This window comes from Bubalus kerabau, chromosome 7, assembly GCF_029407905.1.
Source record: "Bubalus kerabau isolate K-KA32 ecotype Philippines breed swamp buffalo chromosome 7, PCC_UOA_SB_1v2, whole genome shotgun sequence".
NCBI lineage: Eukaryota > Metazoa > Chordata > Mammalia > Artiodactyla > Bovidae > Bubalus > Bubalus kerabau.
Window position 1 is genome coordinate 29,092,281 of NC_073630.1, and position 17,337 is coordinate 29,109,617.

At 46.1% G+C, this 17,337-nt stretch overlaps 1 protein-coding gene across 1 annotated transcript in view; it reads left to right on the forward strand.

Annotated features, from left to right (window-relative positions):
* The window catches only part of HADH (hydroxyacyl-CoA dehydrogenase), a 43,277-nt gene that overhangs the window by 15,046 nt on the left and 10,894 nt on the right, over positions 1–17,337 (forward strand). Inside the window, exons 2-5 of the mRNA XM_055587922.1 lie at positions 6,089–6,217; positions 8,417–8,574; positions 13,361–13,487; positions 16,647–16,736. Coding sequence (XP_055443897.1) covers positions 6,089–6,217; positions 8,417–8,574; positions 13,361–13,487; positions 16,647–16,736 — 504 coding nt within the window. The remainder of the gene's footprint in view (positions 1–6,088; positions 6,218–8,416; positions 8,575–13,360; positions 13,488–16,646; positions 16,737–17,337) is intronic.

The following is a 17,337-nucleotide window of genomic DNA, read 5'->3' on the forward strand; positions in this document are numbered from 1 at the left end:
TGATTAAGGTTCCAGCGAGAAAAGATGCAAAGACAGAGAAGAATACTGAAGGCAGAACCTTGAAAGATACCTTTGAGAAGATTGAGAGAATTAATATGGCTAAAAGGAACAGATAGAGATAAGAAATGGGAGAATTTCAAAAAGGAAGGCTTAGCTGGCAGCGAGTAGGGCTGTGGGAAAGTAGATGAGGCCCAAGAACAGGCGCTGGCTTTAGCGCCTGGAAGGCCTTTGATTCTTTCTTGCTTTCAGCAGTTCTGGTGCTCGCGTACAGCTGTGTCCCCCGGCGGTTGAAGGACTTTTGTAGTGAAGCAAACGTCAGCTTCAGGTGGCTAAGGAAGTTTGTGGGTGTTCCCCCTGCTTTTTAAACGAAGAGGGTTCCTAACTTGTTTGTAAAAATGCAAGGACACAGGAAAGAAAACCTGAAAATGAAAACCAGAAAGGGGGCAAGTCGTGAGAAGATGTAATTTTAAAGGCAAAGTAAAATATTTTCCTTTAGAGGCAGTACTTGGATCTATTATTAAGCCTTGGACCCTTACAGAAGGAAGAAGGGGCCTGCCTAGAATAAAATCATGAAGCTGTTGTGATATACTGGGCACTGTTCTGGGTGCCTAGCATATCACATGTTCTTTAACTCTTAATCCTCTCAGCAATTCTACTGTGTTAACTCTTTTAATCCTCTCAACATGTATTAACTCTTTTGATCCTCTCAACAACTCTTCTGCTCCAATTTACATGAGGAGACAGCCTTTGAGAGTTAAGGAATTCTTCTGTCTCATAGTTGGTAGACAGGCTCCAGAGTCTGGCTCTAGCCCAGTCCAGAGCTGTTTCAGACTGTTCCCCTCGGACCCAGCCATGCCTTGCAGGATCAACAGCCAGCGTGTGAGCTCGGGATACAGGCAGGCCTAGCTCCAAAGCCCCTCACGTCCAGACTTTGTTCACTTACTGTTACAGTGTCTCCCCCAAAGGCTATTATGAAGACCAAAGAGGATGATTTATGAGGAGTGGAAGCTCTCTGAGAGCAGGGGATTTGTTTTGTTCATCACCTTGTCCCGGGGCCAGGAACAGGCCCTGCATGGTTGTTGAGTTGAGAGGAGGGAGCAGTAGTGACGGGAATGAATGCAGAGCTGTGCCCAGCATGCTGCGGTAAGGGTGGTTCCTCTCTACCCCAGGGGAGCTCAGGTGTTGGGGTGGTGGGGCAAGAGTGCTCACCTCAGAGAAGCCAAAGCTTTTGTGTGGCCCTCGGTCATTTGGTGCAAAGCATTTTGAAATAATCTGCATTTTTTTCACCCAAACTACTTGAAAGCTTCCCCACTGTCCAGATTGTATATCCCAGTACAATTACTTGGCTTCCAAGAAAAACACAGCACTTCTTGTTATGTTTTTTCTGGCTTTAGCCTTCAAACCAGCATGTAGCTGAAGCTATGAGTGAAGATCTAACTACTGGCATGCTTAAGGTTGCATCTGCTTATTGAGCCAGCCTGGGAGGCAGTCATGTACCTTTCAGGTCTGACATGGATTACATGGGGACAAGGGATAGGCTGCCTGCATCCTCACTCTATCTTGACGATAGCCTATAACAGTAGGGAGGAATACCAGCCCCACTTGGAGTAGATGAATAAAATCAGAACATTGGACTCATCCCAGGAAATGTTGTCAGGTACCTGACACATACCAGGCAGTGGGCTACCTGTGGTTTGTTTGTTCATTTACTTATTCAGCAAATATACATTGAGTGCCTGCTGAAAGGTTGTTGTTGAGCCATGAAAGACCTGGGATTCTTGGCCTCTGGAGGAGAATAATTCTATCCAGGGCCAGTGACGAGGCTTGATTGCTCAGAGCTTTTGTGTAATAAAGTTTTATTAAAGTATAAAAGAGATATAGAAAGCTTCTGACATAGACATCAGAAGTGGGCTGAAAGAGTGCCCCCCTGCTAGTCTTTAGCCGGATGTTATATAGCTACTAGCAGTCTGCTAATTGGAGAAAGGAAACGTCTCAAAACTCAGAGACTGTCACCAAGCCCTTCACCCACAACATGCATTTTGGCATAACATTGGCAGAAGGTGAGTTGTCCAGGGCCATTAGGCAATGGTAAATACATAGTTCATTAACATAGCTTAAGACAAATATTTCCATAGAAAAAATGCATTGATTAGCTCAAGGTTTGAGAAGTTAAGTGCAGGTGGAACCATGTGTTGTCATGGCAACACAGAAGAAACCTCTTTTAAAATTTGTGTAGAGAAGGGGAAAAAAATCTAACACTTGTTTGTTTCCTCCTACTGCTTAAGAGAGAAAAAAATGTCTGACACTTGCAGCCTATTTCCTCTGTTTGGAGACCCCTGGTCTTCCTGCCTATTACCCTCTCACCACCATGGACCAGGCACTGGGTTTGTGAAGATGAATAGACAGGAAGTTACCCTCAAGATGTTGCCAACCTTGTGTCTCTTGGGTATGTCTGCAAACAAATGATTCTAAGGGAAGTTCTTTAGGTTGGATTGGGTTGCTGTCTACAAGTGGGTAGAATGAAAATACTGCTTTCATTGAAATTGCTTGAAGTTGTGCTGAAATGGTAGTTTATTGCTATGCAACCAAGAACTTCATCATAAAATTGATAATATTTCGAGAATTGTATCTTTTTCACCTATATTTTCTCCATTCAGTCTTAATTGTATCCCCTTTGTGTGGTGGGGGGGTGGTGGTGGTGTAGTTTGTTTGGCCATGCCATGCAGCTTGTGAGATCTTAGTTCCCTGACCAGGCTTTGAACAAAGGCCATGGCCGTGAAATCTGCCCAGAGTCCTAACTGCTGGACTTCCAGGAAATTCCCCAATAGCCATGTCTACTTTGGGTTTAAACTAGAATATCTTTTTCTGCCTGTGGAATAGCAATACTATAAGATTTCCTTTGTATTTTACTGAAGCTTTATGAGTAAACCAAGATAAGGAAAGCTGAAGTAGAAAGTGTTTAAAGGGATAACAATTTAGAGTATACAATTACTGCTTTCTCAATTCAGTTCAGTTCAGTCGCTCAGTCGTGTCAGACTCTTTGCGATCCCGTGAATCGCAGCACGCCAGCCCTCCCTGTCCATCACCACTTCCTGGAGTTCATTCAAACTCACGTCCATCGAGTTGGTGATGCCATCCAGCCATCTCATCCTCTGTCGTTCCCTTTTCCTCCTGCCCCCAATCCCTCCCAGCATCAGAGTCTTTTCCAGTGAGTCAGCTCTTCGCATGAGGTGGCCAAAGTACTGGAGTTTCAGCTTTAGCATCAGTCCTTCCAAAGAATACCCAGGGCTGATCTCCTTCAGAATGGACTGGTTGGATCTCCTTGCAGTCCAAGGGACTCTCAAGAGTCTTCTCCAACACCACAGTTCAAAAGCATCAATTCTTTGGTGCTCAGGTTTCTTCACAGTCCAACTCTCACATCCATACATGACCACAGGAAAAACCATAGCCTTGACTAGATGAACCTTTGTTGGCAAAGTAATGTCTCTGCTTTTGAATATGCTATCTAGGTTGGTCATAACTTTTCTTCCAAGGAGTAAGTGTCTTAATTTCATGGCTGCAGTCACCATCTGCAGTGATTTTGGAGCCCAAAAAGATAAAGTCTGACACTGTTTCCACTGTTTCCTCATCTATTTCCCATGAAGTGATGGGACCAGATGCCATGATCTTCGTTTTCTGAATGTTGAGTTTTAAGCCAACTTTTTCACTCTCCTCTTTCACTTTCATCAAGAGGCTTTTGAGTTCTTCACTTTCTGCCATAAGGGTGGTGTCATCTGCATATCTGAGGTTATTGATATTTCTCCCGGCAATCTTGATTCCCGCTTGTGCTTCTTCCAGCCCAGCATTTCTCATGACGTACTCTGCATATAAGTTAAATAAGCAGGGTGACAATATACAGCCTTGACGCACTCCTTTTCCTATTTGGAACCAGTCTGTTGTTCCATGTCCAGTTGTAACTGTTGCTTCCTGACCTGCATACAGGTTTCTCAAGAGGCAGGTCAGGTAGTCTGGTATTCCCATCTCTTTCAGGATTTTCCAGAAATACTAGTCTAGGCATTTTGAAGATCCCGAAATTGTAGAAAATGTTCGAGGCAATTGAGTTAGGGAAAACAGTTAAGGTAAGTTCCTACAAGAGCAGCCTCTTTAAAGACCGATGAGGCGCTGTGCGGCTGAGGGACGTTTTGCAGAGTGAGATGTGATCAGTGGCGCACTGTGAAGGTCTGTCTGCTACCTTTCTGGGACTTGGCCCCTGATATGGGAAAGTAAGCAGACGTTTTGCACACACAGTAACTTTGACATGGATCATTTGACATGTGCACTTTGTTCTTCCAGAACATTGCCTGGAGGGCTTTGATTTAATAGCTGAGTTTGGCTGGTGTCTGCATACTGTATCATCTCCAATGTGGCCATGCAGACGCTGGATGAAGAAAAGCAAGGACTGAATTGCCCAGTGTCTCCTTATGGGCGGGAGTGGGGGTGGGGGAGCTGGGGGTGTTTATCAGAGGACTTTGGATAAGTCCTCATTTAGGCTGAAAATACTTCTTGGCCACGGATTTTCCCAGTTGAATTTTAGTGTTCTTGTAAGTCTGTCTTGCTTCACTTGGATTTTTGAGGGTTGCTTCATCTCTTGGATTGGTTGTGTTTGCAGTTTTTTTAAAAAGTAGTCTTAAGGGGATGCATCATAGCTTATCTGCAGCATAACCAAAGATGCCCTGTGACTGTCACAGTCTCACACGGTTACAGTAACTCTGCAAGTGGCTTTCTAGGGAGATGGTGGATCCCCCTCCCTCGCTGGCTCCGCTCCACCTCTTTAAGGCTAATGCCTTATTCCTTGGCAGAATGGCATCGTCCAGGTGTACTCCTTCTGGGTACAGAAGGTGTACTCAGCCTTCTGAGACCTGATTCCTGACAGAGTTCTTCATGATGCGGCTTTTATTTTCATTGACATCTGACATACGGAGCTTTGTATTGTTGAGTGTTTTTTTTTTTCCTCCCGTGTTTTCTCAGTGGGATTTTAAAGTTTCAAAACAAAAGGACACTGCTTTAACTTTCTCTTTTTATTTCTTTGGCCACTCGCTGCAGCTTCTGAGATCTTAGTTCCCGAACCTGGGATTGAACATGTGCCTCCTGCAGTGGAAGCACAGAGTCCTAGCCGCTGAATCACCAGCGAAGTACCTCTGCTGTCTTTCTTTGTCTCTGTTGCCTTCAGCTTTTTCACATGTTCCAAAAGTGCTTGAATTTTCCTCCCCAAGCCCCTGAGGGGAAAAAAAGGCTGAGTGATGCTGGAAGTGGAAGTGAGGGAAAGCGTATTGGGACTGGGCAGGGAGGAATCTGAGGAATCCTGTTTGGCCTATTCAAAGGATGAGCTAGGTCAGAGGTTAAGAGGAAGGTGAAAATCACTTCTGTTTTTCCAGAGGGTCCGCCACACAGGAGCTGAGACAAAAATGGAAGGTCCCCGAGCCAGCACCTCGGCTTGCCCCCTTGTGGACAGAGTACCCCACCGGTGGTTATCATACCTCCCTTCAGCTCACTAGAGATGCAGAGCCGAGAATTTTTACTGGGGCTGGTCTCACAGGCACTGTCTGCCTGGCCAGTGTCAAAATTTCAGACTCTGGGAAGGAAAGCAGGTGTGAGTGTGTGCCTAAACTGTGCAAACAGTTTAGGCACATGGAGCATGAACCCTCTCCACATGTCCCTTTCCAGACACCAGTTGTGTGACTGTGGGCTCATCTCTTGATCTTCTTGTAAGGTTGTTTTGAGAATTGTCATCCATGTTAAGGATTTAAAGCAGTGCCTGAGAAGAAGTGTGTGTTTAATTTCTGTTGGCTTATTATTATGTTTATGTGGTATTTTGAGTAGAATAGTGCTAGAGTTCATGTAGAATATGAAACTCACTGGGTTTTATTTGTTTGTTTTGGCTGCGCTGAGTGGCTTGCAGGCTCTTAGTTTCCCAACTAGGAACTGAACCCAGGCCCTAGCCGTGAGAGTGCCAAGTCCTGACCACTGGACTGCAGAGAATTCCTATCTACTAACTTTTTTTTAATTTTATGTTTTCTTGCTTTTTGTTTTTGTTTTTGTTTTGTTCTAGGTTGCTGCAGCAACTGGCCACACAGTAGTGTTGGTGGACCAAACAGAGGACATCCTGGAAAAATCTAGAAAGGGAATTGAGGAAAGTCTTCGGAAAGTGGCCAAGAAGAAGTTTGCAGAAAACCCCAAGGTGATTTCTTGTCATCATTATCTTCAAGACCAGTTCTCTGACCACTTCACATTTGTGAGGGGGTTCTGGCCTTTGTTTGCTTTTTAAATGTTTGAATTGAAACTTGAGGCCAATAAAACAGGCCTAACTTTAGGCCAGTATAATAACATAATCACTAAATATTCCACGGGGACTGATAACAGAACAGGAGACGTAAATAGCCATATTGTTGGTTCTTTTCACCTTTTGCTATTGTGAATAGTGCCGTAGTGACCATGAGTCTGTTCAGGTTCCTCTTTTCAGTTCTTTCACGTATATACCTAGCAGTTCAATCACTGGGTCATACAGCAATCCTAGGTTTAGCCTTTTGGGAAACCACCAAACTGTCTTCCTCAATGGCTGGACCATTTTACATTCCTACAAGTAATTTACAAGGAGGTTCCAATTTCTCCACATCATGGCCTACAATTATTATTGTTATTTTTGTAACAGCCATCATAGGAGCTATGAAGTGGTATCTCATTGTGATTTGGGTTTGCATCTTCTTAAAATCTAGTCATCTTTTAAAAATCAGAGGAGCAGGGGAGGAGATCATTTTATGTTCTCCCTAAAGAAATCTGAGCAGTATGTATCACGGCAGGTTAAGCTCTCCTTCATATGTCCTCACTGGTCGCGATAGAGAGGAGCATGTTATGACGAGGGTCTGGTCAGGCGGGATTTGAAGAGGGCCGAGGGGAAGCAAGGACAGAGTGAGTGGATCCAGATAACCTGCACTTTTACTGTGCACACTTCTGCCAATTATCCCTCTTTGGGCCGAGGCTCTGGGCCCCACCCTGGGGGTAAAAAGGTGGCATCTGTTCTCAAGACGCTTCGCTCCTGACTGTCACTCCTCAGGAGTCTGGTCTCCTGGTGTTTCCCACCTCTGCCAGGGACATGCTTGAAGGGTCAGCTTCCACTTACTGACTTGACATGAACTGTATTCATCTAGCTCTCCTCTGATAAGGACAGTCACCACTGGCTACAGGTGGCTGTTGAGCACGATAACTGTGGCTAGTCCAAACCAAGGTGCATTGTAAGATAGACATCAGATTTCAAAGACTGAGTAGAAAAAGAACACAAGACATCTCTATATTGATTACATGTTGAAACGATAGTAGCTTAGATATCTTAGGGTTAAATAAAATTAATTTTACCTGTTTTCACATGTTAAAATGCAGCTGATAGAAATTTAAAATCAGCTACCATCTTGCATTACATTTCTATTGATCAGCTCTGATAGTTTTTTTTTTAACTTTGTATCTTATATTGTAATATAGCCGATTAACAATGTTGTGATAGTTTGTGGTGGGCAGCAAAGGGAGTCAGCCACACATATACATGTATCTACTTTCCCCTAAACTCCCCTCCCACCTAGGCTGCCACATACCATTGGAACAGCTCCGAGAATTATTTATTCCTTGATGATTTTGGATGCCTTTGCTGGACCGTTTTGAATCCTCATGGGCAAATTATATCCTGAGGTAAAATAGCAGCTAATAAGGGGACCACCTGTCTCTGCCCTGATTGAGATCTGTTTGTGGAAACCTGGAGGTACAAATGAGGAAAAGACAGGATTGTACGCTCTTCTAGGGCAGAGGCTGTATCTGGCGTGTGCTCTTGAACTACCAGTTGCCGGCACATGATGGGTGACTATTAGTTGATAAACAACTGCTGAGTCTGGCAGCTCTTCCCTGCCTCCTGCTAGGGGGAATAGTCAGCACCACCTCTCAGACTCGTGGATGGGGCTGAGAGCCACTTTTACCCTTTTCTGGAAGACAGATCACAGGCTTCAAGCCTGTACTGTCATGGAACAGTACATGGCTGTCTGTTGACACAGAGCAGATAGAACAGGCCAACACCGACGCTGTGAACAAACAGCTTAGTAACCTGAGCAGAGCTGGCTAAGAGCTTGAAAGGTTATGACTGACACACAACAGTGTGCTGACCAGCACTTGGGATTGTTCACAGGCTGATTCTTGCCCTAGGGTGCAGAAGCACATTGAGATGCCATCTACCCTAAGAAGAGACGTAGAGAATTTATTTCTCGGGATTCCAGGGCGCATTCAGGTTGTCTGGGGTGTCCTGCCCTGCCCTCGCCCTCCCGCTTTCCCCCTCTGCAGGCATCGACCATTTTCCAGCGAGCCCAGTGACCATTCTCTTCTCCTTCCCCCACGGCATTAGGGTGCTGATGAGTTTGTGGCGAAGACCCTGAGCAGCATATCGACCAGCACGGATGCAGCATCCGTGGTCCACAGCACAGACTTGGTGGTGGAGGCCATCGTAGAGAATCTGCAGGTGAAGAACGAGCTGTTCAAGAGGCTGGACAAGTTTGCCGCCGAGTACGTGATGTCTGGGAGACCTCGTTGGTGCTGGGGGCTCCCTTCCTGGCGCTTGGGCTTTCCTCCTGGGAAGGAGTCTCCTGACACTAAGACTTCTTTTTATTACTCTACAGCTGTTTCCAGAAGAGCCAACACTGCTTCCTTTGTTCTCTGTCCTCCACCCCCAGTTTGTTTCCTGAGGTGTGGGCTGCCCTGAATCTGATCCTTGTCCCCAGAGGAGGGTAGTTTTTTCCCACGTGAATTGGAGGGTCCATCCAGGGACAGGTCTTGGTCTCTTGCAGCGTCTGCGTCATGGCCCCTCCCAGGCCAGAGGGTAGAGGCACTCGGTCATGTCCCTAGATGTCTGCTGAGCAACCTCAGAGCAATTTGGTGTGTCCCCTCTTTTGGATGAAACCAACAGAATAATGTAATTGAAGGGAATGCCTTCTGTTTCCATGGTTTTCCAGGGTCCTCCTGCTTTGAGCCTTCTGTGGGTTAAGTCAAAACAGTAGGGGTCCTTTAAGGAGCACGGAGTTGTTACCCAGCTTCCTGGCAAAGGGTGGGTGAGGAGAACTAGCCTCGTGCAGGTCAGACGCAGGGCCCCTGCTCAGGACTGTGGGGCATCAGCGAGCCATGCACATGTACAGCTCTAGTTCTGCCGTGGCTCCTGGTGATGTTGGCCCCTGACATGCTCATTCATGTTCATCTTATGTTTGCTTGGCCATGCACCACCCGTCTTGATTGGGACTCAAGTCAGATTAAGATTATATGACAACAGTAATTCTTAGGCAGCCACCAGCAAGCAGTGGCTGGCCTGCTGGCCTGACGGCCCTTAGGGCGGTGTGGCCTGGTGACCCTGACAAAGAGGAGAGGCCTGTCTTTCTGTCTCCCAAGTGTCACTCAGCTGATCAGCATGCTCACGTACTTTACAGGCTTCCCTGGTGGCTCAGAGGGTAAAGCGTCCACCTGCAATGCAGGAGACCTGGGTTCAATCCCTGGGTTGGGAAGATCCCCTGGAGAAGGAAATGGCAACCGACTCCAGTACCCTTGCCTGGGAAATTCCACGGACGGATGAGCCTGGTAGGACTACAGTCCATGGGGTCACAAACAGTCACACACGACTGAGCAACTTCACTTCTCTTAGGGGTTGTAGCACCATGTGACAGAAACCAGACTGTCTTGGTTAGGAGTGTTGGCTAAAAAGGTTTTTTTCTTTAAGGAGAAGCCCCTTTGCCTGGCCTTTAAATCAGCCAACTTGGAAGTTGTTGAGAAAGGTCACTGTTCTCGTGCCTTAAAAGTGAAGTGCTATTTATGTAGGAGAGTGTTATGCCCCTGTTTTCCTCTAAGAGTTTTATTGTATCTGGCCTTACATTTAGGTCTTTACTCCATTTTTAGTTTATTTTTGCATACAGCGTTCTAATTTTATTCTTTTACATGTAGCTATCCAGTTTTCCCAGCACCACTTACTGAAGACACTGTCTTTTCTCCACTGTATATTTTTGCCTCCTCTGTCATAGATTAAGTGACCATAGGTGCGTAGGTTTATCTCTGGGCTTTCTGTTGTATTCTGTTGATCTATAAATCACAGCAAGATCTTTTTCGATCCACCTCCTACAGTAATGAAAATACAAACAAAAATAAACGGGACCTAATTAAATGTAAAACGTTTTGCATTGCAAAGGAAAGCATAAACAAAATGAAAAGACAACCCTCAGAATGAGGAAAAAGTACTTCCATAAGATGTTATCGTGTCTGACCCTTTGTGACCCCAGGGACTGCAGCCCACCAGGCTCCTGCTATGTCCAGGAGATTTTCCAGGCAAGGATACTGGAGTGGGTTGCCATTTCCTTCTCCAGGGGATTTTTCCCGATCCTGGTATCAAACTCAGATCTGCATTGCAGGCAGATTCTTTACCGTCTGAGCCATCAGGGAAGCCCAATAAAATGTTGGCCATCCAAAGTATACAGACAACTCATGAAGTAAGTAAGTGTTAGTCGCTCAGTCATGCCCGACTCTTTGTGACCCCATGGACTGCAGCCCACCAGGCTCCTGCTCTGTCCATGAGATTTTCCAGGCAAGGATACTGGAGTGGGTTGCCATTTCCTTCTCCAGGGGATCTTCCCGACCCAGGGATCGAACCCGGGTCTCCTATACTGCAGGCAGATTCTTTACCGACTGAGCTACAAGGGAAGACAACTCATGAAGCCCAATATCAAAAAACCATTCAACCCAATCAGAAAATAGGCAAAAGATCTAAATAGACATTTCTCAGAAGAAGATACAGATGGCCAAAAGGCACATGAAAAGCTGCTCAGCATCACTAATTATTAGAGAAATGCAAATTAAAACTACACTGAGGTATCACCAGTCAGAATGGCCATCGTCAAAAAATCTGCACAGTCAGTGCTGGAGAGAATGTGGAGAAGAGGGAACCCTCTTCACTGTTCTAGGAAGGTAAACAGGTACAGCCACTGTGGAGAACAGTACGCATGCTCGGTCCCTTCAGTCATGTCTGACTCTGCGACCCCATGGACTGTAGCCCACCAAGCTCCTCTGTCCATGGCATTCTCCCAGCAAGCATGCTGGAGTGTGTTGCCATTTCCTCCTCCAGGGGATCATCCCAACTCAGGAATTGAACCCCCATCTCCTGTTTCTCCTGCATTGGTAGGAGGATTCTAGAACAGTTTGGAGGTTCCTTAAATAACTAAAAATAGAGCTACCATATGATCCAGCAATTCCATTCCTGGGCATATATCCGGAGAAAACCATAATTCAAAAGATACATGCACCTCAGTGTTCATTGCAGCACTGTTTACAATGGCCAAGACATGGAAGCAACCTAAACACCCATTGACAGAGGAAAGATAAGGAAGATGTGGTACATAGATACAGTGAATCCTACTCATGAAATGGGTCAGTGTTTTTCTATCAGTGTTTTTAAATCGAAGCATACCAGCTCAGTGGTAAAGAATCTGCCTGCATTGCAGAAGACCCGGGTTTGATTCCTGGGTTGGGAAGATCCCCTGGAAGAGGGCATGGCAACACACTCTAGTATTCTTGCCAAGAGAATCCCTGTGGACAGAGGAGCCTGGCGGGCCGCAGTCCGTAGGGTCGCACAGTCGGATTTGACTGAAGCAACTAAGCAGCAGCAGCACAGTTAATTTACAGTGTTTGATTTCTGCTGTGCAGCTCAGTAACTCAGTTATACATGTGTTCTCTTCCATTATGGTTTATTGTAGGATGCTGAATATAGCTCTCTGTGCTGCAAAGTAGCACTGTGCAGTTTATCCATCCTCTATATGGAATCTCACATCTCTAACCCCACTCTCCCATCCTGTGCCTCTCCCAGACCCCTGCCCCCTTGACAACCCCTGGGCTGCTCGCTCTGTCCATGATTCTGTTAGTTTCCTAGCTTGGTTCATTCGTGTCACAGTTTAGGTTCCACATGGAAGTGGTACCATGTGATACTTGTCTTTCTCTGACTGACTGCACTCAGTATGATGATCTGTAGGTCCATCCACGTTGCTGCAGATGGCGTGATTTTCTCCTTTTTTTGTGGCTGAGTAGTATTCCATCGCATGGCTGCACCAGTGCACACCAGCACACCAGCTGCTTTCGCAACCTCACTCTTCTCTGCTCTTCCCACATTACTGGTTTCTGCTCCCTTCCCTTCTTCTCTCCTCCCACTCGCTCCTGATTTCGGACAGATTAGAGTACTGCCTTTTGGGCAAGCAGGAACACCCTAATCTGGTCGTAAGGGATCACCGCCCTTCCTGTGCTGTGGCCAAGCCCTTGTGATTGCTGTTATTAGTAGACTTAGTGTATATTTATCCACAAGGTGGTGCTGTAGGAAAGCTGATCAGTCTTGCCCATCTCTAAAGATTTGCCTGTCATGCCTTTGGCACCCCACTTTACTGAGGTCTTTAAAAATTAAATTTGGTTGAAATCAGCATGGAGTTTTTTTAATTAATAATTTAATATTTTATATACACAAAAGAAGATGGTACTGCTTCTTAAGGAGATTTTATAATAAGAATAGGGCTTCCCTGGTGGCTCAGATGGTAAAAATTCTTCCTGTAATTCAGGAGACCTGGATTTGATCCCTGGGTTGGGAAGATCCCCTGGAGAAGGAAACGGTTGGAGTGGAAACCCACCCCAGTATTCTTGCCTGGAGAATCCCATGGACAGAGGACCCTGGTGGGCTGCATTCTGCGGAGCTGCAAAGAGTTGGACACGACTGAGTGACTGACACTTTCGCTGCAATAAGAATGCATTGAACCATGTTTATCATGTGTATACACGTGTCCTTCCTTCCCCAAACCTACCAGTGTAGCCTTAAAACTTCTTTTGGGCCATGTTGGCTTCCTTCTGTTTTCATTTTAATTCCCAATCAGTGGGGAAGTAAAGCTTTTCATTTGAGGGGAGATGATTTTAGTTCATGTCGGATGTTTCTCACGGAGGATTCGGGTGTTTCTTCACAGTTTTTGTTTGTTCTGAGGGTCTGTGACGCGTGCTGTCTTTCCTCAGCGTTTGTTCATTCGCAGTTGCGTCTTGTGATGCCGTAATTGCCTCCTTGTATTCTTCATGAACCATATAAACTAAATAATGCAAGTAGCCAGGAGAAACTGTGTTGCCTAAAATTAAGGAAGGATTAGCAAAGACTAAGCAGACTTTTGGAGCAGGTAACTAGAATTTAAATGAAGCAGGTCACTTGATTTCAGCCTAATGTTAATGAAGTTGTGTCTTTTCCCTGACTGCTTCCAAAGATGCGACTCATTCCAACACTCCAATGTCTTTCTCTCCACAGACACACAATCTTTGCCAGCAACACTTCCTCTTTGCAGATCACAAGCCTAGCCAATTCCACCACCAGACAGGACCGGTTCGCCGGGCTCCATTTCTTCAACCCGGTGCCTTTGATGAGGCTTGTGGAGGTCAGTGCGGTCTGCTTGTGCATGCGTGCTTGCTCTGCCCGCTCTCAGCCCTGCTTCTGAGTGGGGATTGCACTCCACCGGGAATTTTAGTGGGAAGTTGGCAGGTTGGTTGTGCTCGTGCTTGGGTTTCTCTAGCCAGAGTCTCCTTTCAGAGCCAAAGGAAGAAACAGCACCTAATATCTAGGAAGGCCCCTGGGCTTTATTTCTCTGCAGAGCTCTCTTTTGACCAGTGGTGTCCAGGAGGGCTGTTACCTGTGTGGAATATCACTTATTGTTTATGCTATAGCTGATGAGCAGTGCAGAGAGAAGCATCAGATTGGGAAGGTGGTACTGAAGATCACTGGCCTGATGAGCCCACGGAGGGGAGAACCACACGTTCGTGTTGTCTTATCCAGGCTGGATGAGGCATTTTATTAGAAGCCTGGTTTCCTCCTGGAGCCTCTGTATTACACTGTCCATTGTTGCTGGGTCACACTGGTGTCAGCTCCGGTGACGGGGCCTTTGTACTGTCCCCACAGAGGCACAGCTCCTCTGTGTTGTGACCACAGCTATGAAGCAGCTCCTCAGAGCCTCGAACCTCCTGACCTCAGCCCTAGGAGGCGGAGGGAAGTGGCCAGGGAGGGCTGTTGGGCTGCTGCCGCCACTTGCTTGCTCAAGACTCGGGTACAAGGGAGGTGGAGTCACAGTAGATAATTTGCACTGAAATGCTGCAACTTGCCTTTTATAGAGTGGCTAATTACAGAGTCCGAGGAGCAGCTTCTATTAAAACAGCATTTGTACTGAGGTTGAGGAGTTATTGCCGTGCGAAGTGTGGGGGCTGTGGATCCAGGCAGACCTCCAGAGACTAGCTGGGGCTCCCTGGGAGAGAGCAGAGATGTGGTCTTCCACTGCTGCCTTCTCCAGGCCCGCTTCCCTCCGGTGTCCCCTTGTTTCTGCCACCTCCTGATGCTCAGCCCCTCCCCTCTATAAGCATTAGCATCTAGTTTAAGGATGACTAAATTTCCCTACAGTTTTCTTTCAGGGACTACTCTAAACCATCCTATGATAGGAATTCTCTCTTCCACTAACATTGCTTCTTGGCTTCTAATTTACTGCCAATCTCTAAGGCTGTTTTTGAAGAAGTTGAGGAACGAAAGGGGCATAGGGAATAGAAGAAAGCATGTTTCCTAATGCAGGAAATAGCAAGGAAGTGAAATGAAATTTTCCACGTTTTCAGTTACTATGTCATGTATGTACGTGTTTTGAAGATGGACATATTCCAACTATAATACTGTTTTCAACTGCATTTACCTGATAATGTCCATTTGTGTCTTTGGAAATATGGTACATTGATTATTAACAGTTAATGTTTGACAAATGTTAACATTTTCTAGAAAATGTTTTCTAAAAGTGCTCTTCTTTATGCAATTTTTATTTTTTAACTTGAGCATTCAAGTGTATGTCCCTGGTGGTAAACACCAAAATGAACTGTGAGTTGAGTGGCTCTTTTCCCTTACTTGGGACTGGGCACATTTATATGTGTATGTGTGTAATTTTTCAGACCCTGTGTTGGAACAGAGTATCTGCAGCACATTGTTTGTTGGATGAATGAATAAGTATGCATTCATCCTGTTAAAAACAAAACAAGACTCTTTACTGTTGACTCCTTTAAGTCACCAAATTATTTTTAAAACTCCCTGACTCGCAGCCCTTGTCACGGCCCAGTCTGTTTGGTCCAGATGGAGGTGATGTTTCCGCTTCCTCTTGAATAATCCTCGGGTTCCTGTTTGATTCGTGGTGCCTGCAGAGCAGTATCATGCCATCCTCAACCCCCTCTTAATGGCGCCTTTGGTCTGTTTTCATTCATTAGCTTCCCTCCGTGTCGTAGCATACCAGCACATCCCAAGCTGTGATCACATTAAAGCATGAATGATAATGCTGATGACTCTCTTCATTCATATAGCGCTTTCCATCCTGCACAGACACTATCTCATTACACCATACAGTCCTCTTAGAAGAAAGAGGATGTGTCAGATATTGTCATCCCTATTTCATATGCGAAAGCTGAGGCACCAGGGGTTGCTTTGACTCACCTCACCTGAGCTTATATAAAGGGTCTGCTGTAGAAGCCAAGCCTGTTGGCTTTGACTCTCATTGAAGTCCCTTAACTGGCATTTCAATTATATATTTAACGTATATAAATTCTTCTGGGTCTCTCTTCATTTGCTGAAATCTAATTCCTGACAGGCGAGTTCTTTCCTGCGAGCTGACTGCCAGGTGTGGTGCCCGGTGCCGACCCCTGTTGAGCCCTGCAGCCCACCGTGAGCGGGGCAGCAGGTGTGCTCTTGCCGTGCACCTCACAGAGAGGGTTGGGGGGTGGCCTGGGCCTTCCCGGGGTTCGGGCAGGTGGTACACCCCAGCTGTAGGCCTGCCTTTGCTGGGTATGAAGGCCTCCCTCTGGGATGAGCCTGTTCTGAGGCAGAGGGAGCTGTTGGCCTTTGGGGCATCTGTGTGGGAGAGGGTGGAGTAATAGGGGGTTACAGGTACCCCTCAGAGTCCACAGGACCTTGGTGGCCTGGGCGCGTCACTCAGTTTTCCTGGGGCTCCTTCTCTTCATCTTTGGACTAGGAGAAGGTGCATCTTCATGCCGAGTGTGTTAAAGGCAAGCATTATATTCTAGTAGACTTCCAGTTACTTCCCTGAACTCATTAACAGTGGCAAGTAAAACCCTAAAAAGAGCCAGTATTTACTGAGCATTTTCTTGGAGCTGCCCTTAATGCTTTACTTCCTAATCTAATTCCAGTCTCACCTCAGCTCCTTGAGGGTAGGTAGAGTGATTTCAATGTTATTTCAATTTCTAGAAACATTCCCAGAGTCACAGAGCCGGTAAGTGGTGTGATTGGGGTTTGAGCCCAAGTCTCAGTGACAAAGTCTGTGAAACCTCCTACATGCATATACACACATTTATATCAGTTTTTTAGCCTTGATTTTGTGTGTTCTGTGATAGTCCAGTGTCTTGAAGTGGACATTTTGTTTCTGGCTTGAGATCCTTCTTTTCTGAAACTAAAAATTATTTTTGCCACCTGTATGGCCATTTTCCCTCTATATTTCCTTGAACCGTTCTATTGAAATTGTTTGCTGATTTTATGGTTATAATTCTTCTCTGCTTTGCATCTCCAGGTCATTAAAACACCAATGACCAGCCAGAAGACGTTTGAATCTCTGCTAGACTTCAGCAGAGCCCTGGGAAAGCATCCTGTTGCTTGCAAGGTAGTGTATGGGTAGCCCGGGGAGGGGGTGATTTTTCTGGGACCCTGACTTATTCCAGGAGGGAGTCTTCTGCTGTGGGCTGATGTGGGAGAGGGGCAGTCTTCCTGCAGGGAGGGGGTGATTTTTCTGGGACCCTGACTTATTCCAGGAGGGAGTCTTCTGCTGTGGGCTGATGTGGGAGAGGGGCACTCTTCCTGCAGGTCTGTCTGCAGGCTGTAGAGGGCGAGCTGCGTCTGGCAAGGAGTCCTGGTGATTAGATGTAAAGTTATCCCTGGTGCTCTCACCTACTTTGCTCTGATTACCTTCAGTCTCTGCATTTGCTGTAGTTCTTGTTTAGTTTCCCCCAAATTTAGGAACGGCACTTCTGCATGACTTGGTAGTTTTTCTGAAAGGACAATTGTGTGACAAGATGCCATTACAAATTTTTATGATGGTTGGTGGTTTACTCACTAAGTCGTGTTCGACCCTTGTGATTCCATGAACTGTAGTCTGCCAGGCTCCTCTGTCCATGGGATTTCCCAGGCAAAAATACGGGAGGGGGTTGTGTCTCCTACGTTTCAGGTGGTCTCCTGCATTGTAGGTGGATTCTTTACTGACTGAG